Consider the following 26,731-nt stretch of genomic DNA (forward strand, 5'->3'; position numbering starts at 1 on the left):
ATAAATAAAGGGTGACTTGGTGACAGGATACAGACCTCTGTGAAGTTATTTTAATAGTGAAAGTACTTTTTGTTTATTCAGGATGCTTAAGATTTTCTTGATGGTTACTATTTGATTTCCAGCGGACATTTTGATTCTTGGTAACTATTTATTCAGCAGCGCTATCATGTAGTAACGGTACCATCTGCATTTCCACTGATTTATAGATATTTGGATTTAAAGCAGAATTAGAATAATTTATTAATATTTTCAATAATTATTAGCTCTCCATTAAACTGAAAACAGAAGGATAGCATTCATTTCTTCTACACCACTTTGACTGGGACAATACTTCCATCTTAGGACAAGCCAAAGACACGCACAAGAATTCCTAGAAGCATGGCATTCCAACCAGAACTCTATCAACAAACACATCGAGTTAGACCCCATCTACCACCCCCTGAGAAAAGGAACAGTAAGTGACTTCAGCACAGGAAATAACATCACCATAGGACATGACATTATCAACCCAAAAAAACCCAAACATATAAATAGAAAGCAGGAATTTTCAGCATTGCGTCGTATGAGGTCCACTGAAGATGTTACCTAGTCTGGAAATGAACCTTTCAGCTCAGCGAGCAAACCTACATCCAAAACCAGATTATTTAAATTAGCACAAGGCAGCCGGGAGAAGTTAACAAAAGTACTTCCCCAAAATAACTTGAACCTGTGATAAGCCATCGCTCTAAAGTCAACTTCCACAAACTGGTGAGGTCATGGCAATGTGTTTCTATTATATGTGCACAAAATATACATTTAACTTGGCAGGTACAGTCATTAGTCGAAAATGTGGTGCTGGAAAAGCACAGCAGGTCAGGCAGCATCCAAGAAGCAGGAGAATCGATGTTTTGGGCAAAAGCTTTTCAGGTAGATGAAGGTGGAAGTAACGGTGATAGGTTAGAGAGGAAACTGGAGAGCATAGGTGGGAAGAAGGATGGACAGGTCATGAGAGCAGTGCTGAGGTGGAAGGCTGGATCTCGGATAAGGTGGGGGGAAAGGAAATGAGGAAATTGGTGAAATCCACATTGATCCTGTGTGGTTGGAGGGTCTCAAGGTGGAAGATGAGGTGTTCTTCTTCCAGGCATCTGGTGGTTAGGGTTTGGCCCAGGACCTGCATGTCCTTGGTGGAGTGGGAGGGGAAGTTGAAGTGTTGGGCCACGGGGCAGTGGGGTTGGTTGATGTGGAATGTTCTCTGAAATTGGAATGGTTTGAATGAAGTTGAAATGAAGAGGGAATGGTCTCTGCGGAATGCAGATAGGGGTGGGGAGGGAAATATATCTCTGGTGGTGGAGTCTGTTTGTACGTGGCGGAAATGGCAGAACATGATGCATTGTATCCGGAGGTTGGTAGGGTGGAAGGTGAGGGTGGTTCTGTCATTGTTGCGATTGGAGGGGTGGAGTTCAAGGGCGGAGGTGTGGGAAGTGGAGGAGATACGCCGGAGGGCATTGTTGACCACAGGGAGGGGAAATTGCCCACGTGGGAGGGGAAATTGCCGCAGAGACCATTCCATCCGTGACTCCCTTGTTAGGCCCATGCTCCCCACTAACTGACCCTCCACTCCCGGCACCTTCGCTTGCCACTGCAGGTGGTGTAAAACCTGCACCCACACCTTCCCCCTCATCTCCAACCAAGGCCCCAAACGTTCCTTCCACATCCTGCAGAGATTTTCCTGCACCTCCACAATGTCATCTACTGTGCAAGTTGCTCCCAATGCGGTCATCTCTACATTGGGGAGACAGGACACTAACTTTTGGAACATTTCAGAGAACATCTCTGGGACACACGCACTAAACAACTCCACTGTCGCCGAACATTTCAACATTTTCCCTTGAGAGACTGGTCAACAAGGTTAGATCTCATGGAATACAGGGAGAACTGGCTAAAAGGTAGAAGACAGAGGGTAGTGGTGGAGGGTTGTTTTTCAGACTGGAGGCCTGTGACCAGTGGATTAACGCAAGGATCGGTGCTAGGTCCACTACCTTTCGTTATTTATATAAATGATTTGGATGCGAGCATAAGAGGTACGGTTAGTAAGTTTGCAGATGACAGCAAAATTTGAGCTGTAGTGGACAGCAAAGAAGGTTACCTCAGATTACAACAGGATCTGGACCAGTTGGGCCAATGGGCTGAGAAGTGGCAGATGGAGTTTAATTCAGATAAATGTGAGATGCTGCATTTTGGGAAAGCAAATCTTAGCAGGACTTATACACTTAATGGTAAAGTCCTAGGGAGTGTTGCTGAACAGAGATCTTGGAGTGCAGGTTCATAGGTCCTTGAAAGTGGAGTTACAGGTAAATAGGATAGTGAAGAAGGTGTTTGGTATGCTTTCCTTTATCAGTCAGAGTATTGAGTGCAGGAGTTGGGAGGTCATGTACAGGACATTGGCTAGACCACTGTTGGAATACTGCATGCAATTCTGGTTTCCTTCCAATCGGAAAGATGTTGTGAAACTTGAAAGGGTTCAGAAAAGATTTACAAGGATGTTGCTAGGGTTGGAGGATTTGAGCTATAGGGAGAGGCTGAACAGGCTGGGGCTGAGTTCCCTCGAGTGTCAGAGGCTGAGAGATGACCTTATACAGGTTTACAAAATTATGAGGGGCATGGATCAGATAAATAGACAAAGTCTTTTCCCTGGGGTGGGGATAGGTTTAGGGTGAGAGAAGATATAAAAGAGACCTAAGGAGCAAACTTTTCACGTAGAGGGTGGTACGTGTATGGATTGAGCTGCCACAGGAAGTGGTGGAAGCTAGTACGATTGCAACATTTAAAAGGCATTCGGAGGTATATGAGTAGGAAGCGTTTGGAGGTATATACGCTGGGTGCTGGCAGGTGAGACTAGATTGGTTAGGGACATCTGGTCGGCATGGACGGGTTGGACCGAAGGGTCTGTTTCCATGCTGTACATCTCTATGACTCTATAACTCCCCCTCCCAGTCTGCAAGGACATGCAAGCCGTAGGCCTCTTTCACCACCAAGTTCTAGCCACCTGACACCTGGAGGAAGGACGCCTCATCTTCCGCCTTGGGATGGTCCAACCACATGGGATCAATGTTAATTTCACCAGTTTCCTCCACTCCCCTCCTCCCACCTTATCCCAGATTTAATCCTCCAACCCAGCACCACCTTCTTGAACTGTCCTACCTGTCCATCTTCTTTCTCATCTATCCGATCCACCCTCCGCTCCAACCTATCATCATCACCCCCATCTTCATCTACCTATCGCATTCCCAGCTATATTCCCCTAGCTCCACCCACTTCCATTTATCTCTCAGCCCCCTTGGCCTTCCCCACATTCCTGATGAAGAGCTTATGCTCGAAATGTCGAGTCTCCTGCTCCTCCAACTTTGCCTGACCGGCTGTGCTTTTCCAGCATCGCCACTTTGACTCTGATCTCCAGCATCTGCGGTCCTCACTTTCTACTTTCATGAACCCGTGCTGCTTCTGCCCAATGGGATAATTTCTATCCAGATGTCTCGCTGTTTCATCCTTCATGAAAAATTTAAGCATTTTCCCCACTACAGAAGTTTAAAATAACATCAACCTCTTCTTTTTTTTAAAACAGTGATGTCACATTTGCTGTTTTCCTATCTGCTGTAATTGCCCCAGAGTCCAGTGGATTTTGGTAAATTACCACAAATGCATTTGCTATTTCCCCCACCATCTTTTTTTACTACCCTGGGACACATTCCATCAGGATCAAGTGACTTATCTACCTTTAGCACCATTAGCTTGCCCTACACTACTTCTTTTTGATTATGACTGTACAGAAAATATCATGCTCAAAATTAACCAGCTTAATTGGCATAGCTGGGTCAAGGAACAGTTTATTACTTCTCACATAACTGAGAAGATAAATCACTGTATACTACAATAAACTTTTTTAATCACAAGAATCAATAACCAAAATTCTTGTCATAACTCTTCCCATCCTGAGTGTGACAGGATTATTTCATTGACAAAAGTAACGATAAAAATGTCAAATAATATGGTGGAAATTCCTCTTTGAAACTACATTATTTTAGTATTCCATATTTAGTATTTTCGGCAGCGCATCAGTAACAAGCCTTCTACAAATATAAAAAGATGTCCAGCATAAGAGGAAAAAAAGGAAAGGTCATAAGAATCACTTAAAGGTACGTAGGCTCGTGTCAAAAATTTACTGGGTGGCACACTGCCTTGTTATGATTTCGGTGTCTAGACGTTCAAGGAGATAACAGAGTGTTACCACTAAAGAATGTGAAATATCATTGTCCAAATTGCGGGGAGCCACCAATCCTGTTTCTCCATCCTACAGAGCACCATCAGGATTGGCAAAGTCATGGAGTCATGCAGCTGTACAGCATGGAAACAGACCCTTTGGTCCAACTCGTCCATGCCAGCCAGATATTCCAAATTAATTGAGTCCCATTAGCCAACATTTGGCTCATATTCCTCTAAACCCTTCCTATTCATATACCCACCCAGATGCCTCTTAAATGCTGTAATTATACTAGTCTCCACCACTTTCTCTGGCAACTCATTCCATACACGCACCACCCTCCGCCCCATAGGTCACTTTTAAATCTGTCTCCTCTCACCTTAAACCTATACCCTCTCATTTTGGACTCCAGTACCCTAAGGCAAAGGCCTTGGCTACTCACCCTTTCTACTATTACATCTATCATGAATCATTTCCTTTCTTTGCCTAATTAAATAATTTATTGTACCTAAACTGTTGCTTCTTAACAAACACAATATGATATCAAAAAGGTGCTTACAGATAGCTGACTGCCTATATTTCATGACAGTGATCATGATTCCCCAAATTATAACATATATGACCATTGGGGCTAGTTCGATTTCACTTTTTTTTCCCAACTGATACCTAAATTTAATGCAACTTTTTTTATTACATGTGCAAAGTATGCATTCCACCAGAGATGGTTAGTAATTTGCCAAGAATTTGGGTCAGACATACTGAATTTTCATCTTGTGGCTCTCAACAGCTTTCATTTTGGGCAACTGTTAAAATAGTTGTTCCATTGAAAAGGGTTCAGAGTGCATTCTACTTTCACAATAACATTGTGAACTTAATTATCCTCTGAAGTGACCTTGCAAGATACACAGTTGTATACAAGACGACACTTGCAAAAGAACAATAAATGTTTCCTATCAGTGTCACCAGATTTTGAAATAATTCAACAAAGCATGAAAGTCACATGCAAGCATTATGATTAAATCATGTACAGATTATAACAATTTACATACCTTTCCCAAAGAGATGTATCATGACTTTCTTTAGCGTCTGCTTTAAGTCAAATTCAAGTAGCTTAACAGCCTCGAGTGTGTGCCTCTCCTGTTTACAGGGTATGCGGCATCCCTTCTCAAAAATGCAAAGTTCTTCACCATTTTGGACATTGGCAAACAACTGAAAAAAAGAGAAGGCAATTTGGTTTGTTTAGGTTATAGGAACTAGTATATGATATTTAACAATCACTTCTCCCCCACAATTTACAAAGAACAAAGAAAATTACAGTACAGGAACAGGCCCTTCGGCCCTCCAAGCCTGCGCCGATCTAGATCCTCAAGATAAACCTGTCGCCTATTTTCTAAGAATCTGTATCCCTCTCCTTCTTGCCCATTCATGTATCTGTCTAGATACATTTAAATGATATTATTGTGCCCGCCTCTACCAAGTCCACTGGCAACACATTCCAGGTACCCACCACCCTCTGCGTAAAGAACTTTCCACGCTTATCTCCCTTAAACTTTTCCCCATTCACTTTGAACTTGAGACCCCTAGTAACTGTCACCCACTCTGGGAAAAATCTTCTTGCTATCCACCCTGTGTATACCTTTCCTGATTTTGTAGGCCTCAATCAGGTCCCCCAAACTGTTTTTCTAATGAAAATAATCTTAATCTACTCAACCTCTCTTCATAGCTAGCGCCCTCCATACCAGGCAACATCATGCTGAACCTCCTCTACACCCTCTCCAAAGCATCCACATCCTTTTGGTAATGTGGCAACCAGAACTGTACTCAGTATTCCAAATGTGGCTGAACCAAAGTCCCAGACAAATGTAATATGACCTGCAAACTCTTGTACTCAATACCCTGTTGGATGAAGGAAAGCATGCCATATGCCTTCATGACCACTCTATCAACCTGTGTTGCCACCTTCAGGTACAATGGTCCTCATCATCCAGATCTCTATGTACATCACTTTTCCCAGGGCTTTTCCATTCACCACATAGTTTGCTCTTGAATTGGATCTTCCAAAATGCATCATCTCATATTTGCCCAGATTGAACTTCATCTGCCATTTCTCTGCCCAACTCTCCAATCTATCTGTATTCTTCAATATTCTCTGACAGTCCCTTTCACTATCTGCTATTCCACCAATCTTTGTGTCATCTGCAAACTTGCTAATCAGACCACTTATACCTTCCTCCAGATCATTCATGTATATCACAAACAACAATGGTCCCAGCACGGATTCCTGTGGAACACCACTGGTCACAGTTCTCAGCTTTGAGAAAATTCCTTCCACTTACTATTCTCTGTCTCCTGTTGCCCAGCCAGTTCTCTAACCATCTAGCTAGAACAACCTGGACCCCCATGTGACTTCACTTTCTATCATGTCGACCATGGGGAACCTTATCAAATGCCTTACTGAAGTCCGTGTATACAAAATCTACAGCTCTTCCATCATCAAATAACTTTGTCACTTCCTCAAAGAATTCTATTAAGTTGGTAAGATATGACCCCCCCTGCACAAAACTCCCCTGTTGCTTATCACTGATAAGCCCATTTTCTTCCAAATGTAAACAGATCCTATACCTCAGTATCTTCTCCAGCATCTTTCTGTGCACTGATGTCAGACTCACCAATCAATAACTACCTAGATTAACCTTGCGACCCTTCTGAAACAAGGGGCATTAGAAATTCTCCAGTCCTCCAGGACCTCACCCATGTTCAAGGATGCTGCAAAGATATGTTAAGGACCCAGCTATTTCCTATCTCGCTTCCCTCAGTAACCTGGGATAGATCCTATCCGGATCTAGGGACTTGTCCACCTTAATGCCTTTCAGAATACCCAACACTTCCTCTCTCCTTATGCTGATTTGACCTAGAGTAATCAAACATCCAACCCTAACCTCAACAACCGTCATACTCTTCTCCTCAGTGAATATCCATGCAAAGTACTCTTATGAATCCCACCTGTTTTCTCTGATTCCATGCATAACTTCCCTCCTTTGTCCTTGAGTGGGCCAACTCTTTCTCTAGTCAGGCAAAAGTGAGGACTGCAGATGCTGAAGATTAGAGTCAAGATTAGAGTGGTGCTGGAAATGCACAGCAGGTAAGGCAGCATCCGAGGAGCAGGAAAGTTGACGTTTCAGGCAGGAACCCTTCATCAGGAATTCCTGATGACTGGCTCCTGCCCGAAACGCCAATTTTCCTGCACCTCAGATGCTGCCTCATCTGCTGTGCATTTCCAGCATCACTCTACCCTTTCTCTAATTACTCTCTTGTTTCTTATATATGAATAAAAGGCTTTGGGTTTTTGCTTAACCCTGTTTGCAAAAGATATTTCATCACCAGTCTCAGCCCTCTTAATTCCTTGTTTCAGATTGATCCCATTTTCCCAATGTTGTTCCAAAGCTAATATTGTCGCCCAGACCTTATGTATGCTTCCTTTTTCCTCTTAGCTAGTCTCACAATTTCACCTGTCATCCATGGTTCCCTAATCTTGCCATTTCTATCCCACATGTTCACAGGGACATGTCTGTCCTGCACTCTAATCAACCTCTCTTTAAAAGCCTAGACGAAAGTGAGGACTGCAAATGCTGGAGGTCAGAGTTGAAGAGTATGGTGCTGGAAGAGCACAGTGGTCAGGCAGTATTTGAAGAGCAGGTGAATCAATGTTTCAGGCATAAGCCCTTGATCAGAAATCTTTAAAAGCCTCCCACATATCAAATGAGGATTTACCCTCGAACAGCTACTCCCAATCCACATTCCCCAGCTTCTACCGAATTTTGCTATAGTTGGCCATCCCCAATTTAGCATTCTTCCTTTAGAACCACTCTTGTTTTTGACCATGAGTATTCTGAAACTTACAGAATTGTGATCACTATTTCCAAAGTAATCCCCTACTGTAATTTCAACCACCTGGCCGGGCTCATTCCCGAACACCGGGTCCAGTATGGCCCCTTCCAGAGTTGGACTATTTACATATTGGTCTCGAAAACCCTCTTGGATGCTCCTTACAAATCCTGCTCCACCTAAACCTCTAATACTTAGTGAATTCCAGTCAATGTTGGGAAAATTAAAAGCTCTCAGCACCACCACCCTGTTGTTCCTACACCTTTCCATAGTCTGTCTACATACTTGTACCCCTATCTCACATTCACTGTTGGGAGGCCTGTGGAACTGCTCGGATACCATTAGACATGCGGCTGGTGCAGATACCATCCCAACGGTGATCAATGATGTCACTTCCGCTCCCATCATGGCCGCTTCCACGGCCACTTCCGCCCCTCACAATTCCTCATGCACCACACGTGACATCACGTCCACCCCTCACATCATTGCTGATGTCACATGCTCAGTGACTTCCAACCCGCCACTGCTGTGTTCACCACCACTTCCGCCCCCACCAATGCCACTCACCTGCATTCTGCTGACACGCCCCCTGCAGATCCCATTGTCACCATCCCCCAGAACCCTGAGGGGAACACCACCCCTTCTCATGACTCCACCCACATTTCCCCCTACTACCACTCCAGTTACAGGGTCCGCCCCCACTCCCAGCTCCACACCCACACCGGGACACAGCTCCCAGCCCTGCCGAGTTTTCACCATTCCCCCAGACCTCCACCTCACTGAGGACGAACGATCAGTCCTCAGCAAAGGACTCACCTTCATCCCCCTCCGCCCAAGCATCAATGAATTTAATACATGCCGCGATGTCGAACGCTTATTCCACCGCCTCCGAGCTTACTTTTACAATCAGGACTCCCGCGCAGCTTCCGAGTACCCCTTCGCCCGCCTCCAACACACTCCATCCACCTGGACACCTTGTCCTAGCCTATTACTTGCCCTCAACCTCTTCATTTCCAACTGCCGTGGAGACATTCACCACTTCAACCCGTCTACCCCCTTCCCCACTCCAACCTCTCATTCTCACACCGCGCAGCCTCTGCACGAATCACGACTTCACCATCAAGCAAGCCTATAAAGGGGGTGCAGTGACAGTCTGGAGCACTGACCTCTACATCGCTGAAGTCAGATGCCAACTCGAAGACACCTCCTCCTACTACCCCCTCGACCATGACCCCACCCCACCCCCATCACGATACCATCTCCCAGACCATACAGAACCTCATCACCTCAGGAGACCTCCCACCCACAGCTTCCAAACTCATAGTCCGGGAACCCCGCACTGCCTGGTTCTACCTCCTTCCCAAGATCCACAAGCCTGACCACCCTGGCCGACCCATTGTCTCAGCATGCTCCACCCCACCTACCTCGACACTGTCTTATCCCCCCCCCAGTCCAGGAACTCCCCACATATGTTCAAGACACCACCCATGCCCTCCACCTCCTCCAAGACTTCCGTTTCCCCAGCCCCCAATGCCTCATCTTCACCATGGATATCCAATACCACTACACCTCCATCCACCATGACCAGGGCCTCCAAGTCCTCCGTTTCTTCCTCTCACGATGTCCCCAACAGTACCCTTCCACCGACAGTCTCATTCATTTGGCTGAACTGGTCCTCAGCCTTAACAATTTCTCCTTCAAATCCTCCCACTTCCTCCAGACAAAAGGGGTAGCCATGGGCACCCGTATGGGTCCCAGCTATGCCTGTCTCTTTGTTGACTACGTAGAACAGTCGATCTTCCGTAATTACACCGGCACCACTCCCACCTCTTCCTCCGCTACATTGATGACTGCATTGGCACCACCTCGTGCTCCCTTGAGGAGGTTGAGCAATTCTTCAACTTCACCAACACATTCCACCCTGACCTTAAATTGACCTGGACCATCTCTGACACCTCCCTCCCCTTCCTGGACCTCTCCATCTCCATTAATGACGACCGACTTGACACTGACATTTTTTACAAACCTACCAACTCCCACAGCTACCTGGATTACACCTCTTCCCACCCTACCTCCTGCAAAAGTTCCATCCCATATTCCCAATTCCTCCGCCGGATCTGCTCCCAGGAGGACCAGTTCCACCACAGAACACACCAGATGGCCTCCTTCTTTAGAGATCGCAATTTCCCTTCCTTCGTGGTTAAAGATGCCCTCCAACGCATCTCGTCCACATCCCACACCTCAGCCCTCAGACCCCACCCCTCCAACCATAACAAGGACAGAACCCCCCGGTGCTCAACTTCCACCCTACCAACCTTCGCATAAACCACATCATCCAAAGACATTTCCGCCACCTCCAAATGGACCCCACCACCAGGGATATATTTCCCTCCCTACCCCTTTCTGCCTTCCGCAAAGACCACCCCCTCCATGACTACCTGATCAGGTTCACGACGCCCAACAACAAACCACCCTCCCATCCTGCCACCGCAGGAATTGCAAAACATGCGCCCACACCTCCTCCCTCACCTCCATCCAAGGCCCCAAAGGAGCCTTCCACATCCATCAAAGTTTTACCTGCACATCCACCAAGATTATATATTGTATCCGTTGCTCCCGATGCGGTCTCCTCTACATTGGGGAGACTGGATGCCTCCTAGCAGAGTGCTTTAGGGAACATCTCTGGGACACCTGCAGCAATCAACCACACTGCCCTGTGTCCCAACATTTCAACTCCTGCTCCCACTCAGCTAAGGACACGGAGGTCCTTCACCGCCACTCCTAACACCTGGAGGAAGAATGCCTCATCTTCCACCTCGGAACACGTCAACCCCAGGGCATCAATGTGGACTTCAACAGTTTCCTCATTTCCCCTTCCCCCACTTCACCCCAGTTCCAAACTTCCAGCTCAGCACTGTCCCCATGAATTGTCCAACCTGCCACTCTTCCTTCCCACCTATCCACTTCACACTCCTCTCTAACCTATCACCTTCATCCCCACCCCCATTCATCTATTGTACTCTATGCTACTTTCTCCCACCCCCACCCTCCTCTCATTTATCTCTCCATCCTGCAGGCACTCTGCCTCTATTCTTGATGAAGGGCTTTTGCCCGAAACGTCGATTTTCCTGCTCCTCAGATGCTGCCTGAACTGCTGTGCTTTTCCAGCACCACTCTAATCTAGAATCTGGTTTCCAGCATCTGCAGTCCTTGTTTTTACCTAGGCCTGTTAAACAATCCCAACATTGTTACTGCACCTTTCCTATTTCTGAGCTTTTCCCATATTGCCTCACTGCTCAAGTCCTCCATAGTGCCCTCCTTCAGCACAGCTGTGATATCCCCTCTGACCAGTAATGCAACTTCTATCCCAACTGAAGCATCTATATCCTGGGATATTTAGTTGCCAACCTTGCCCTTCCCTCTACCAACTCTCAGTAAAAGCAATAACATCATACTCCCAGGTACTAATCCAAGCCCTAAGTTCATCTGCCTTACTTACTACACTTCTCGCATTAAAATAAATGCATCTCAGACCAGCTGTCATCATCTGCTCCCTGCCTACTCTTCCCCTTAGTCACGCTACCTTCATTATCTAGTTCCTTCCAGGCTTTAGTTACTATCCCCTAACTATCCACTGACCTCCTCGTTTGGTTCCCATCCCCCGCCATATTAGTTTAAACCTTCCCAGAGCGTTAGCAAAAGCACCCCCTAGGACATTGGTTCTAGTCCTGCCCAGGTGTAGACTATTAATAGTCCCACCTCCCTCAGAACTGGTCCCAATGTCCCACTTTAGTTTTATTTTGACAATATTACACTTTTATCCTAAAAAAGTACTTCCATTAGTTTAATGAAAAATATAATAAAAAATAAGCAGGACTGATCTTAATGCAGTATATTAAGTTTCAAGTACCATTTTTGATAAAACAATTGGTTTAAAAATTCAGCAATGACGATGTTGATTTCGGTATAAAGGGAGACTCTGAATTATGAAAATACTAATTATGATGCTTGTACTTATGAATACTATCCTACACAGAAATGTAGTTTTAAATATCTGACATACAAATCTCTCCTGTACTTATGAAGGACTACATTATATTGTCCTGCACTGTGTTCCAACTTGTGTCCAATTTGACTTGCAAATAGGCTCAGAACAGAACCTGTTTACAACCTGTTGGCTGCCTGTATAGTGGTATTTACATGCTGTTTATTCACATCATTACACAAGCCTTGATAGCACTCATTTAACCTGAAATCCATTCACTTCTAAAAACTGTACATCTGTTCAGTGATAAGCACAGTTTTGTAGCAGATTGTACTTAAAATTACCTCATAAATAAAATTACCTTATAAGTACTCTGTGATCCAACTGCACAAATCTCTAGGGTAGAGAATTTCAAATATTCATTACCCTCTGGAAGAAGAAATTCCTTTGCACCTCAGTTTTAAATGAATGGCTCTTTAATTCTGTAACTATGTCCCATGGCTTGAGCAATAAAGATCAAAATTAAATTTGCTTTCTTAACTACTTGTTGCATCCGCACACCAATACTGTTTCATGCACAGGAACACCCAGATCCCTCTGTGACACCCTTTTTGGAGTCTCTCCCCATTTGAACAACAGTCTGCCTTTTGATTCCTCCTACCAAAGTGCATGACCTCACATTTCCTTCACACAGTTTTTGCCCACTCAATCAATCAATCTAAATCGCCTTACAGATTCTTTATGTCCTCACCACAACATGCTCTTCTACTTATTTATGTATTGTATCAAATATGGATACAATACACACCACCCCATCTAGGCAAAAGTGAGGACTGCAGATACTGGAGATTAGAGTTGAGAGTGTGGTGCTGGAAAAGCACAGCAGGTCAGGTAGCATCCGAGAAGCAGGAGGGTCGACATTTCAGGCAAAAGCCCTGATGAAGGGTTTTTGCCCGAAACATCGACTCTCCTGATCCTCGGATGCGGCCTGCCCTTCTGTGCTTTTCCAGTACCACATGCTTGACACTGTCCCATCTGTCAGGTCATTAATATAGATAGTAAATAATTGATGATCCTTGTGGTACTCCATTAGTTAAACATTATTCTAACCTGAAAAAGACCCATTAATCCCAACTCTTGGGGTCTTCTGTGTGTTAACCAATACTTAATCAATGTTAATACATTATCGCCAATACTATTAGATCCTACCTTATGCAATAACCATTAATGTGCACCATTCTCACAAATTTGCTAAACATGATTTTCCTTTCACAAAAACACATTGGTCTGTTTGATTGTGTTCTGCTTTTCTAAAAATCCACTTTTCCTTCATAATAACGTAATTAAGCATTTTCCCAGTAACAGATATTGGACTAATTAGACTGCTTATAGTTTCTTGCTTTGGTCCTCCTTGAAATGGGGGTCATATTAGCAATTCTCCAATCTTCTAGAACCTTTGGGAATCAAGCGAGTTCTGGACTATTTCAACCAATGCCTCCACCATCTGTGGTGCCACTTTCTTAAAACCTGTGGATTCAGACAATCAGTTCTTGGTGACTTATCTGCCTTCAATCCCATTAGTTTATCAGATATGTTGTCCCAAGTGATACAAACTGTTATAAGACATTTTCTCCCAATAGAAGTTTGCTTTTATGATATCTCTGGATTGGTTAGTCTCCTCCACCATGTAGATGATGCCAACTTTTGGCTTAAATTATCAATCATTTCGTTGTTCCCAACTGTCAATTCCTCAGTCACAGCTTCCAAGGGTCCAACACTCAGATTAGCTACTCTTTGTCTTCTTATACCCATAGAAGCTCTTGTTGTTTGTATTTCTTGCCAGTTTACTTTCACGATCCATGTTCTCCCTTTTTATTAGCTTTTTATTCCTCTGCTGCTGGATCCTCGTACAATCCCAATCCTCTGACCTACCACTCATTTTTTGTACTTTGACTGGATATTCCCCTTGATAGATTTTGTTACCGACAGGTAGTTATCTAGTCCTTCTTTCTGATTAGAAAGAAATTTGGTTAGGGTGATAAAATATTTGTTTAAATGTCTGCTACTGGTTATTTACTGACCTTTCCCTTAGTCTTTTTTCCCCAGACTGCTTGAGACAACACTTTCTTTATATCTCTGTAGTTGCATTTATTTAAGTTGACGATTCTGTTTTGAAACCAGAGTTGCTCTCCCGCAAAATTAATTTGAAATTCTACTGCATTATTATTGCTAATTCCTCGACGGTCCTTAACTAGTTAGATCTCATATTAATCCTACCTTATGACACATTACCATCTGTAAAATAGTGTGTTCCTGGGTATGTTGTGCAATGCTTTTTGTTTTTGTTTGTTTCAGATCTTTGCAGTTCTTTGCTTTACAATATAGTAAAAGATACTGGCTTTTTCATCCATCAACACAAAACCAAACACTAAAAATTTGCATAAAGCAGAATTTTTAACAGGTAACCAAGGAATAATATCAGTCAACACTTACTTCATGTTTTGAGAATAGTCTGACTCCTTCCATTTGATGGAAGACTGGATAGTGGCTACTATCAATTTCATCTCGTCGATAGACATCTCCCACTACCAGAAAGGCATTAAGGCCTGCACGAATAAGATCATGTTGGTGAGCAGATGTATGAGCTCGGAGCATATTAGTTTGATTCAGGTAAAAGTTATCTCCTTTCTTCCTGCTTGCATGATCCACTGGTATAAGCAAACTGTCAAAGTTCTGCGCTGTGGTAACCACAGGAGACAGATTATCATACACTGAAAACATTGGATTTCTATTACGATTCAAATACTGTGTATAGAAATGTTTCTTAATGCGTTCTTTAATGAGCCATAAAGGATGATTTCTTTGGTTATGTAAGCTTTTTCCCACTTTGGACAATATCTTTGGTGTAATATTTGTATAATCATCTCGACTGTAGAATTTCCCAAACACTTCAATCAAGTCAGAAGTTGTCGCACTAGCTGCTGGACCGGATGTTATACATCGGAGCTGCTTTATATTTCCACCAGCATCTCTTGATTGGAACTGAAGAAACTGTAAAGCCTTTTGAAATTGTAGATATGAAAAGAATTTACGAGGTACCTTCTTCATTGTTGATCTAACCTGGGAAAAGAAAGTTGTTTAGCTCCTATATTCAATTTGCACATCACTTACACACATTGAGTAAAACAGAACCATAAGAATCTTAGAATTCAGCATCTCTAATTGATACAAATTGGAACAAAATAACACATCTATGAACTTTGGATAAGTTGGATGTAGATTTTTTCCAAATATCATTGCTAAGTCAGTTTAGCCATAATGTTGACATGGATTAACAACGAGGATGAACAAATAAAATACTTGAGAAAGCTCCAGGAGGGTGCCAAATGGCTTTGTTTCATCACATTCAGTATTACATTTACAAGTTATCAAACATCTAACTAGGGAATGAACAACGTTCATATCATAAATTCATAAAATAGTAAGTAACGAAATTCAGTAATAATGTAACATAAGTACAAAAGGCTAACCGAAACGAGTTGGAAAAATTCATTTTCACAAGATGACTGAAATGCTAGTGAGAAAAGGATGAATTAAAGGAAGCATCCTCTTATTTGTTCTTTATGGTTTATTATGATGTGCAAGAAGCAATAATCAGACAGTAGTGAGTTCTTGTGAAGGTGTGTATGCATGCAAGTGTGTATGTGTACACATCTATAAAAAAGAGCGAAGAGGTTGAGAGTAGCTACAGGACTGGGTGGTAGGGGAAGAGTTGATCTTCTGGGCAAGATTAGAATGAGTCATAATTAAAGTGAAGATTTGTCTTTGTTATGTCGAAAGAGAAAAGACAATTCCAGCCAGCTGCTAAAGGAGTCAAGATAATCATATGCTTTTAAGAATACCTATTCTAAATTGTAACATGCATAAAACTGATGTGACAGAAACAGAAATCTGATTAGCTAAATATACACACAGTATCATGACTAAGATGGGTACACATTAAGATGAGACACATTAAAAGATGTTGAAGGAAATAGCTGTTGAACGTTACTTTGGAGAGAATTATGGTCAAGGATAGTTCAATATTTGAGAAGACACACTTATAATGTCAGTTAGCATGGGAATGTGGGATGAATAACTGTTAATCAGGAATAAGCTAGGGAGACCAGGAGATGCTAGCATAAACACGGTGATCTCAGAGAGGGCCATTTTTGAATGATGGGAGGGTGGAGGAAGTAGGCAATAAGCCCAATGAAAAATATGGTAGCGCAAGGTGAGTTAAGATGAAAATGGAATCAACATGGTTCAGAAGTTGCTTAGAGTGAAGGTGGAACAAGAAAATGCATCACATATAAGGAACTCAGTAGGCAGGAAAGGGGAGGACAAAGAGAAAAGAAGAGGTAGTCCAAGGTCAGATTCTCCAAAAAGGTGTAACAGGAATAACAAAGGGGAAAAAAAAGGATAATTGGTTCATAAAAGATTACAAATAAAAACTTCCTTGCTTTATGCAGGACAGATGATGGAAAAAGTGTTGGCAAATGGGAGGGCTTCACAAAAGGAAGGCTAGGTTTCAGTCAAAGCCAAACCATGTTCAGATGATCAAACACTGCCAAGAGGAGAAGAAATACTACATGAACAGGTATAATGTCAAAATTGCATTTTTTCAAAAAGCAATAACAACATTTTGGATCACAATCACTGACAATGAAAATATTGCCATGGCATAATTCTGTTTTGTAATATACTTCTGAGAAATAGGTTTCAGAGATGTTTTATCAAGTTTACAGAGGAAACTGCTGTAGATTTAAGTCTTGTTAATACATAATCCTGAATAAAAGTAAATCAAAATTCAAACAAGCAACTCTCATATATTCTTCAGTAACATCTCATTCATGTTGAGCAAAGAAGTAAAATGTTTCCTATTTCCTGACTTACCTATTGAAACTTCAAAATAAGACATGCATTATTAATCACTACTTTTGCAATAGCAAAGGGTTACACAGAAAATAGGCAAAATTCCTCCATAAGAAATTGCATGCATCTGGTCAAATCAGACAGATTATGTTAAAGTCTCCTTCAAAGTTTTAAATGAACATATTTGTGCCATTTTAATGTTTTAAGAGGTATAAGTCTCAAAAACTGCTGATAAATTATCACAAATATGTGTAAAATCTTATTGTTTAAGTTGGTTAGCATGAGAGCAATGCAAAAGTATATTGTTGAGATTGAACAGGGAACTTTTACTCTACACCTGCTGCACATTTCCTGGTGCAAGGTATTTTATCTGATAGTAATTCTAAAATGTAGCTTTATACAATAAGAAGCCCAATCACACAGATCAGGAAGGTTCAACTATCAGTTTATGTTAATTTAATAGATCTCCATAGCAGCAACAGTTGGAATGGTACAACTGACCTCAATACGACTAAGAAGGGCAGAATTTGCTGGCACTTCCATTATGGTTTATTGTTTAGTGGCCCTGTTGACACAAGGTGTGTGAGATCAATTGCAGCATCTTTACTACCATGCAATATTAGATCAACTGATGCAGTTCTTGAACTGTGAATATGTGATGAGAACAGGGTTGGGGATGGTCAATTAGCTAATCATACTTATTAAAATGCTCCTCTGTGAAGTATGGTCATTTGAGCAAGGTAATAGAGGGTGATCAGTCCTCATGGCATAATGTTTCAGTAAAGAGTAAACATCTTAGAAGAGGAGCATGGAAAAAGAGAAATGTTGGAGAAAATGAGCTAAAAGCTATACTCATCCAAGCAATTGGAGAGTATTCAATCACATTCCTGACCTGTGCCTTATAGATAGTTATCAGGCTTTACGGAGACAGAAGATGAGTTATTTGAGAGATTTCTTCACCTCTGACCGATATTTAATTGTAGCAAGAGCATATATGGCTGGTCCAATTCTATTTCTGGTCAACAGCAACTCCCAGGATGTTGACAGTAAAGGCTTAAGCTATACTAATTGCACTGAATGTCAAGGAACGATGGTTAGACTGTCTCTTGTTAGAGATAGTCATTACCTAGAAGTTCTGTGAAACCAATTTTTCCAGCAACTAATTAGTTCAAGGCTACATGTTGCTCACATATTTCTGCATGTGGATACAGACTGTTTCAGTGTCTGAGGAATTACGTATGATATGGAGCATTTATGCAGTCAAGAGTGAACATTGATACTTCTGACCTTATGATGGAAAGGAGGTCATTGATGAAGCAGCTGAAGATGGTTGGGCTTTGGACAGGACCCTGAGGAACTCCTGCATTGATATAAAATTCTCCAAAAGACTCAACAGGATCTAATTTCATGTTGTCTGATTAATAATACAGGTCTTTATGTTATTCGTCTTGTAACAGAGCTGAAGCAATATACTCAAGCACATACACAGATGCTAGGGATGTTACTGCATAGTGAGCAGTAGTTGCAATTCTAGTAGAGGTGTCCACTAATTATATCACCAGTATCTTGACTGATGGGCATCCTTGAATGTGTTACATTCAGTAAAATCTATTTATGAGATTCAGCCTTTAAAATATTATCTCCTACTTTGCACACTTGAATTGCTGCTAAAGGGCTGGTGGTACCAAATGGAGGAATGAATTGTAAACCTGGTCCTTGGAGCAGAGAAGTTGGAGTGTGACTTAATCAAGGTGCATAAAAATTATAAGGAACCTCCATGGAGAAAACAGATTGAACCTACTTATCTGAGCAGAAGGGTCAAAAACCAGGATGCACTACTTTAAAGTAATTGGTAGAAAGATTACAGGATAAATTGGGAAATACTTTTGTCATCCAGAGGGTGGTAGGAGCCTGGAACTCTGTTAAAAAGGTGTAAGGGCAGAAACGGTCAGCACATGTGAAAATTACTTGCGTAACAACTTTAATTAACTTGATGTGCAGGGCTGGAATATGTGATTAGGTTGGGTAGTTCTCCATCAAATAGCATGCACACGATGCACATGCAAGGTTTCCTTCTGTATCATAAGTTTCTATGATTTCTAAAAATTCTGGAAGACTATAAATTAAAGCCACACCGAGTTCAATAGTATTATTCAATTTTAACGATGTATAACTGCTTCATATTCCAATGCATCACTGTCCACTTTAACCTGGCATTTATAAGTGACCCAGAAAATTTGTCAAGTATTTAAACTTTATAAAAAGTTAACATCAAAGAATCTACTGCACTGGAACAGACTGGGGCAACAAGGCCATGACAGTGCTTAAGCTTCATTCCAACTTTTCTGGCCTAAATTTACCATTGTAACCCTCTATTCTCTTCGCTCTCATTTACTTGTCAAGTTTCCCTTTAAATGTTATATTTGTTACAACCACTTTCTATGGTAGCAAGTTCCACATTCTCATCAATTTTGGGCAAAGAAGTTTCTTTGAATTCTCTGGAGGATTTTTTGGTGATTACTGCCACGCTCTTTTGCACAAAAGTAAACATTATTTCTACTTTCACTGCATCAAAGCCTTCGATAATTATGAAGATCTTTATTATGTCACCCTGCAGCCTTCTTTTTGGGAGAGAAAGAGACCCAGTCTGTTCATCCTTTCCTGATAAATAAATGGTATCATTCTTGTAAATCATTTCTGCACTCCCTTCAACACCTCTGTATCCTTTTTATAATGTAGCAATCAGAACTGCACACAGTAGTACGGTCCAACCAAAGTCTAAACAAGGATTATCATAACCTCCCTAAATTTCAGTTTTATAACTCTAGAAATTAAATCTAGTGCTTGATTTGTTTTACAAGGTATTGCTAAATACTGGCATAACTTTGAGATCCTTTTGTTCTTCAGTATCACTGAGTCATGCAACTTCCAAGTAAATAAGTGACCTCCCCATTCTTCCTACCAAAATGTATGGTTTCACATTCATGTGTGTTGAACTGTAAGATTGTTAATAATCCCTCAATTTCTTGCAGTACTCCTCAGTATTAATTATATCCACAAATTTAATGAGATCTGAAAATGTTTAAAATTGAGCTTTTGATTACAAAGTTCAAATTGTTAAAATAGGTTTTTGAACAGCAGCCATCCCTGCACTGACCTTTCTGAATAGACAGCAAGTAGATCATAACCAAGGCATAATGTTGATCATGAAGAATAAATACAGACTTAGACATATCAAATCTGGACCAAATAATCATCAGCTTAAACAAATCCACAGATTACTCAGAAGTGAAATAAACTGGCAGAATAAATACTACAAATCCTACACTGTGAAGGTAAAGGGATTCACTGGCATCAATATAGCAACATGCTGAAACATTTAACAATGACAGTCAAATAGGCAAACCATTGCCTGCAGAAACAAATATAAGTCTGAAAGTTAAGGGAAGGCCTTTTCTCAAATAATAGTACAAATGTCTCATGTGGTTGACAAAATAATCTTCCTTCCTCTGCCACCTGCTGCTGTTCCTCTGCCCAGTTTCTAAATGGCCTTTCCTCCTGTACAAGCACCGTGTGGATAATCTCTTTTTAATGTCAATTTCTGCAACAGGCAGTAAAATCGCCACATTCCTACCAGACATTAGGACTGCTCTCTCATTATAGAGACGACTGGAGGTGATTTAACCTGAGGGTTACCATACCTCAGGCGAGTAGAGGTTGAGAAGGAGTGTCCTTCATGGTAACCTCAGCCGATACAGGAATTGAACCCCTGCTTTTGGCAACACTCTGAATACTAAACAAGCTGTCTTGCCAACCTTGCTAACTGAACCACCACCAGCAGCAGCAACAAGCACTAATCAATCATGCAGAGCAGGAAACAAATTATTGTGAGGAATTTCCCAAAAGAAACAAGAAATCCTCCTTGATGATTCTGTTGGTTGAGTGGAAACATTGCACCATTGCCCCACACAAATATCATCAGCAGAGGGCAATCTTCCCCTCCAAAATTTTTCTTTCACTGTGGAATTCCAGAGCAGCTGCCAGGGAAACAATTCTGTTCTACAGTGTTATGTGCAAACAAGTAACAAAGTTTAAAGAGTCAATGGTGTGGACAGGGATTAATGACAAACTGACAAACAATGTATTGGTCCTCATTAAGGAAATATTCATAAAGAAAACAAAATTACAAAAATATATGAAAAATGTTTATTTCTGTAAATCAACTTCAGCTTTTACTGCAGAACCCACAAAGCGGAGTATTCATTCCTTAACAGTAAGATGATCCAACATGAAATAGAAAGTGCCAAACTAAGAAATGGGAATTTAGTATCACTGCTACCTCTTTAATTCTGCGTGGGGATGTTTGGTGCAAGGGTAGTGCCACTAGCTCTGGGTCAGAAGCTTCTGGATTGTGTTCCATGCCAGGAATTGCTGGTAATGATGGAACATTCGTGGCATGGTTCAACAAGGTGATAGTTAGACCAGAAATATTTCCACCACTCCACACTACTTCCCAAAAGGAAAAACATGTGGGAAGACATGCTAAAAAACAGTTTGATATAAGTATGATGAGTGGAAATGTAGACAGGGAAAAATACATTCTGATCTGTAGGCTATTTTACATGCAACTTGTAAGTTTGATGTAGCTTAATGAATAATTCAAGCCGCATATTATACAAACATGAGTTTCTGTCAAATAATGCTTGCTTAAATCAAATTATGAGACACAGAAAATGATGAGTGATGAATGGCCAACATTAGTACGATAGATACATCTTGCAGTACAATTTTCTTAAAACACCAAACTGAATATTTCCTGTTTTGTGAAAATTGAAATTCCTCAATTGAGACCTTTAGAAAGGATTTTGATCAACAAATGTTAAATTTATCCAGTACTTTGAACTGTAGCTATAACAAACTATTTGCAAAGTGATATCTTAGAATTTTAGATTCTTAATATTATATTCTGGATATACTCTAAGGGAATAAAATTATTCTTCTAAATTCAAAGTTTGTGAGAAGATTTGTAGCTCGGGTGCTCGTTGTTGTGGTTCTGTTCGCCGAGCTGGGAATTTGTGTCGCAGACGTTTCGTCCCCTGTCTAGGTGACATCCTTAGTGCTTGGGAGCCTCCTGTGAAGCGCTTCTGTGATCTTTCCTCCCAAAACAGGGAGTTTGACCCCATGCCACAGCTCACCAATAGGATAAACAACACACTGAGGAACCTACAAAAAGAAAACGGACAGATAACCAGGTTTGACCTACAAAGAATGAAGCCTGAAAGCAACAACACCCCCAGATTCTATGGACTACCTAAAGTGCACAAACCAGTCATCCCACTCAGACCCATAGTATCACTACCAGGGACACCAATCACACAAACTGGCCAAAGAACTACAACAGAAACTGAAACACCTGATCAGCGGATCCAGACACTCTATACAATCAACACAGGAATTCTTGCTCATCATCAGAAATATACACCTAGACAAGGAAGAAACCATGGTCTCATTCGATGTAACGGCACTATTCACCTCTATTGACAAAACCCTAGCCAGAGAAACAATAGCCAACCTGCTGGACATACAGAACAGACAACAAGACGGGGAACCTATCAACAAAGACGGCATACTCAAACTACTGGACCTTACTTCACAACACACTTCACATTCAACAACCAAATATATGAACAAATCAATGGCACACCCATGGGCTTACCCACCTCTGGACTCATAGCAGAAGTGGTAATGCAAATATTAGAACAAACAGTCTTACCGCAAATTCAACCCAAACTCTGGGTCAGATATGGAGATGACATCTTTGTAATCGTTAAAAACACAGAAATAGAGAACACACACCGGATCATCAACGCCACACTCACAGGAATCCGATTCACTAGAGAGGAAGAAAAGGACAACCAACTCCCATTCCTAGATGTGATGGTACAGAGAACACCGAACGGAGAATTCACCACAAAGGTATACAGGAAAGCCACATACACAGACCGAGTCCTAAACTTCCAAAGCAACCACCCCAACACACACAAAAGAAGTTGCATCAAGACACTGTTCAAAAGGGCCACAACACACTGCAGCACACCAGAACTGCAAAAAGAGGAAGAAGAACACCTTTACAACGTATTCGGCAAAAACGGATACCCGCGCAATTTCATCAACAGATGCATTAGGGAAAGACAATGGAATGAGGACATGCCACAACCCAAAGGACTAGCCACGTTACCATACATCAAGAACATTTCTGAATGGACAGCCAGACTACTACAACCAGTAGGACTCATAACAGCACACAAACCAACAGCCTCTCTCAGACAACTTCCCAGGACAAAGGACCCGATACCCAACATGAGCAAAACCAATGTAGTTTACAAAGTCCCATGCAAGGACTGCACAAAACACTACATAGGACAAACAGGAAGACAGCTGTATCCATGAACACCAACTAGCCACGAAACGACGCGACCAGCTATCCTTAGTAGCCACACACACAGATGACAAGCAACATGAATTCGACTGGGACAACACTACTATTATAGGACAAGCCAAACAGAGAACAGCCAGGGAATTCCTAGAGGCATGGCATTCATCCACAGGTTCAATCAATAAACACATCGATCTGGACCCAATATACTGACCACTGCAACGGACAGCTGGAACTGACAACCAGAAGCGGCAGATTCAAACTACTACAAATGCCGGAGGAACAGAAGCACTTCACAGGAGGCTCCCAAGCACTGAGGATGTCACCTAGACAGGGGACGAAACGTCTGCAATACAAATTCCTAGCTCGGCGAACAGAACCACAACATTCTTCTAAATGGCTCAATCTTTGTTGTAAAATCCCACCAGCTGTGTTTTAAAAATGTTCACATATAGACACCAGGGAAACATACACATAATGCTGAGAAATCAGTTCAGAATTTTCAGGTTATGAAACATATTTGACCAAATTGATCTATAACTTGACTGGAAACCATTTTGAAATAAGTTCACATTGATAATATATACTCAAACTAGCTTAAGTAACGAAAGTAACTACATATATTGATTTGTGTACTATAAACTGGAAAATGGAGGTTGGATGCTGCTGTATATAAAACAAGTATCAGAAGAGAGTTTGTTTTGGCAACTTGAAGAGCAAGCAAGATTGTGTGTGTACACTTTAGCTTTACAAGCTACCTTTTGAAACAGTGAGGTGGATACTTTATGAGACAGAGCAGCATGGAGGGATCCTTAGAAAGGAAAAACAATTGCCAAACAATAGCCTTCAGATTGATCCATTCGCATAGTCTGTCACTAATCTGTGAGTGCAGTACACTCAGACATCCAGAAGCCTGCTAACAAAAGGCAATAAGTACTATCTCTCTCTATTTAACAGAAAAGGTTAAAAAAAACTAGAGATCATAAAGTAATAATTCTAATGGAAGAAAAGACTGATCATCACCACTGAAACAACACCATTTCATCACTACTGAAATCAAAAGAACCGCAAGGAATAACACTCCACCTTTGTGATCAGGATTCTGGCATCTCAGAATTTATATTTACCTGTCTACATTTCCACTCATCATATTTATATCGAACTGTTTTTGTTTGTCTTATTTAGAAATGAAAGTATGTGGTTTTGGGGTTTTATACAGATATAGTTTAACTCCTAGAGAAGTAAGGAAAAAGTGAGAACTGCTTCATCCCTCAAGGGATGAAGGGCTTTTGCCTGAAACATCAATTCTCCTTCTCCTCAGATATTGCCTGACCTGCTGTGCTTTTCCAGCACCACACTCTCGAATCCGAGAGAAGTAACCCATTTGTTGCAATTGGTTAAATAATATGCTTATTTACATAGTTATTTTCCTGTTAATAATGAAACCTGACATGAATTATTTTTGGCCTGAACAGCAGTCAATCAAGCAAAATGATCATGTTGGTTGCTAAGTAGGCAGTTACACATTTGCGATGGCTTAAGACTGTAAGAACGTAAGACATGGGAGCAGAAATTAGGTCATTCAGCCCATTGAGTCTGCTCTGCCATTCAATCATGGCTGCTAAGTTTCTCAACCGCATTCTCCTGCTTTCTCCCCATAACCCTTGATCCTCAAATCTATCTCAGTCTTAAATATACTCAATGACCTGGCCTCCACAGTCACCACTCTCTGGCTGAAGAAGTTTCTCCTTATCTCCATTTTAAAAGGTCTTCCCTTTACTCAAAGGCTATGCCCTAATCACCCCTACCAATGAAAACATCTTCCCATCATCTACTCTGTCCAGGTCATTCAGTATTTTGTATGTTTCAATTAGATCACCCCTCATCCTTCTAAACTCCTTCAAATATTCCTCAGATGCTAAGCTTTTCATTCTTGGTACCATTCTCGTGAAACACCTCTGAATACGCTCCAGGACTAGGACATCTTTCCTGAGATATTGAGCCCAAAACTATGCACAATACTCCAAATGTGGTCTGATCATTGTGGGGCTTGATTTATTGGTGCACAGTTCCCAAATGAGTCATCACAGTAATCTTGCACTCTTATTAGCAGTCATTAGTGTCGGATAATATACTTTATTACCAAAACTGATTAGTCTTCCAAGGATGAAGACCTAACCTCATCAAAATACTTAGATCTTTTGTCAACAGACTGTATTTTATTGTAGTCTTCAAGAAAGAACATAGGAGAATTGTGATACATGAGGAGGACTGTACAGAAGTGGGAAAGTGGCTGCACTGTGGAGGGACTTAAATATTAGGAAGACCATTCCAAAGTTGAGGCATAAAGCTACGTAAGCATGCAGAATTGATGGCAGTATTAGATAGAACAGGTTCACTTTCTGTTTTCCATGTACAAGTATACCCAGGTCTCTCTGAACATCAATATTCCAGTGGACTAACAATTGTCAGCAAATGTAGGTATGTAATTTGCTATATTCCTTCATCCAATTTATTAATATAAATTGTAAGTAAAAGGAGGGACGGTATTGATCCTTGCACCATTCCATTAGTTACTGTTAACCAGGTTGAAAATGCCCTATTTAACTTTGTTTCTTTGCCACTTTGCTTCTGTCCATTAACCAATCCTCTAGCCATGCTAATACATTACTGCCAATTCCATGAGCCCTAATCATATGTACCAACTTTGTGAGTGGCAATTTATCAAATGTTTTTTGAAAATAGCTCTGCTACCCTTTTCTGTAATATTGTAAATGTATTCACTTCAAGCAATTATCCAATTGTCTTTAAAATTCTCAATTGAATCTGCTTCCTCCATATTTCCTTTTGTACTGTCGACGATCACTATAAACTGCAGCCCCTTAGTTCTCAACCCTCACAAATGGGAGCAGTTTCAAATCAACTTCATCCAGATGATTCATGGTTTTAAAGATATTTAACAATCTATTTATCTTCCCTTAACAAGGTTACACAACTTTGTCCAATTTATCCACATAACTGAGGTTCCTTGTCCTTGGAACTTTTTTTCACTATCTCTAAACCTTCACATCTTTCCTGAGGTACAATGGGCATGATTAGACACAATACTCAAGGTGAGATGAACCAAAGTTTTATCATAACTTGCTTCTTTTTGAATTCTATTCCTCAAGTTTTAAAGACTGTAGTACTTTCCAATATGTTTTGAAACTGGCCTGCTGAATTTAATGATTTGTGCACATATAATCCCAAAGCCACAGTGTCTCTGCACTCCATT

General features: G+C 41.4%; 1 protein-coding gene across 8 annotated transcripts in view; it reads right to left on the reverse strand.

Annotated features, from left to right (window-relative positions):
- The window catches only part of fars2 (phenylalanyl-tRNA synthetase 2, mitochondrial), a 457,813-nt gene that overhangs the window by 349,802 nt on the left and 81,280 nt on the right, over positions 1–26,731 (reverse strand). For 6 of the 8 annotated variants that reach the window (XM_072560441.1, XM_072560438.1, XM_072560443.1 and 3 more), the window contains 2 exons: positions 14,601–15,227; positions 5,287–5,446 (listed from right to left, as the gene is read on the reverse strand). In XM_072560441.1, the coding sequence (XP_072416542.1) occupies positions 5,287–5,446; positions 14,601–15,227 (787 nt within the window). The remainder of the gene's footprint in view (positions 1–5,286; positions 5,447–14,600; positions 15,228–26,731) is intronic. The other 2 variants (XM_072560442.1, XM_072560440.1) reach the window with 1 other exon arrangement.

The sequence above is a fragment of the Chiloscyllium punctatum genome, chromosome 41 (assembly GCF_047496795.1).
Source record: "Chiloscyllium punctatum isolate Juve2018m chromosome 41, sChiPun1.3, whole genome shotgun sequence".
NCBI classification, from domain to species: Eukaryota; Metazoa; Chordata; class Chondrichthyes; order Orectolobiformes; family Hemiscylliidae; genus Chiloscyllium; species Chiloscyllium punctatum.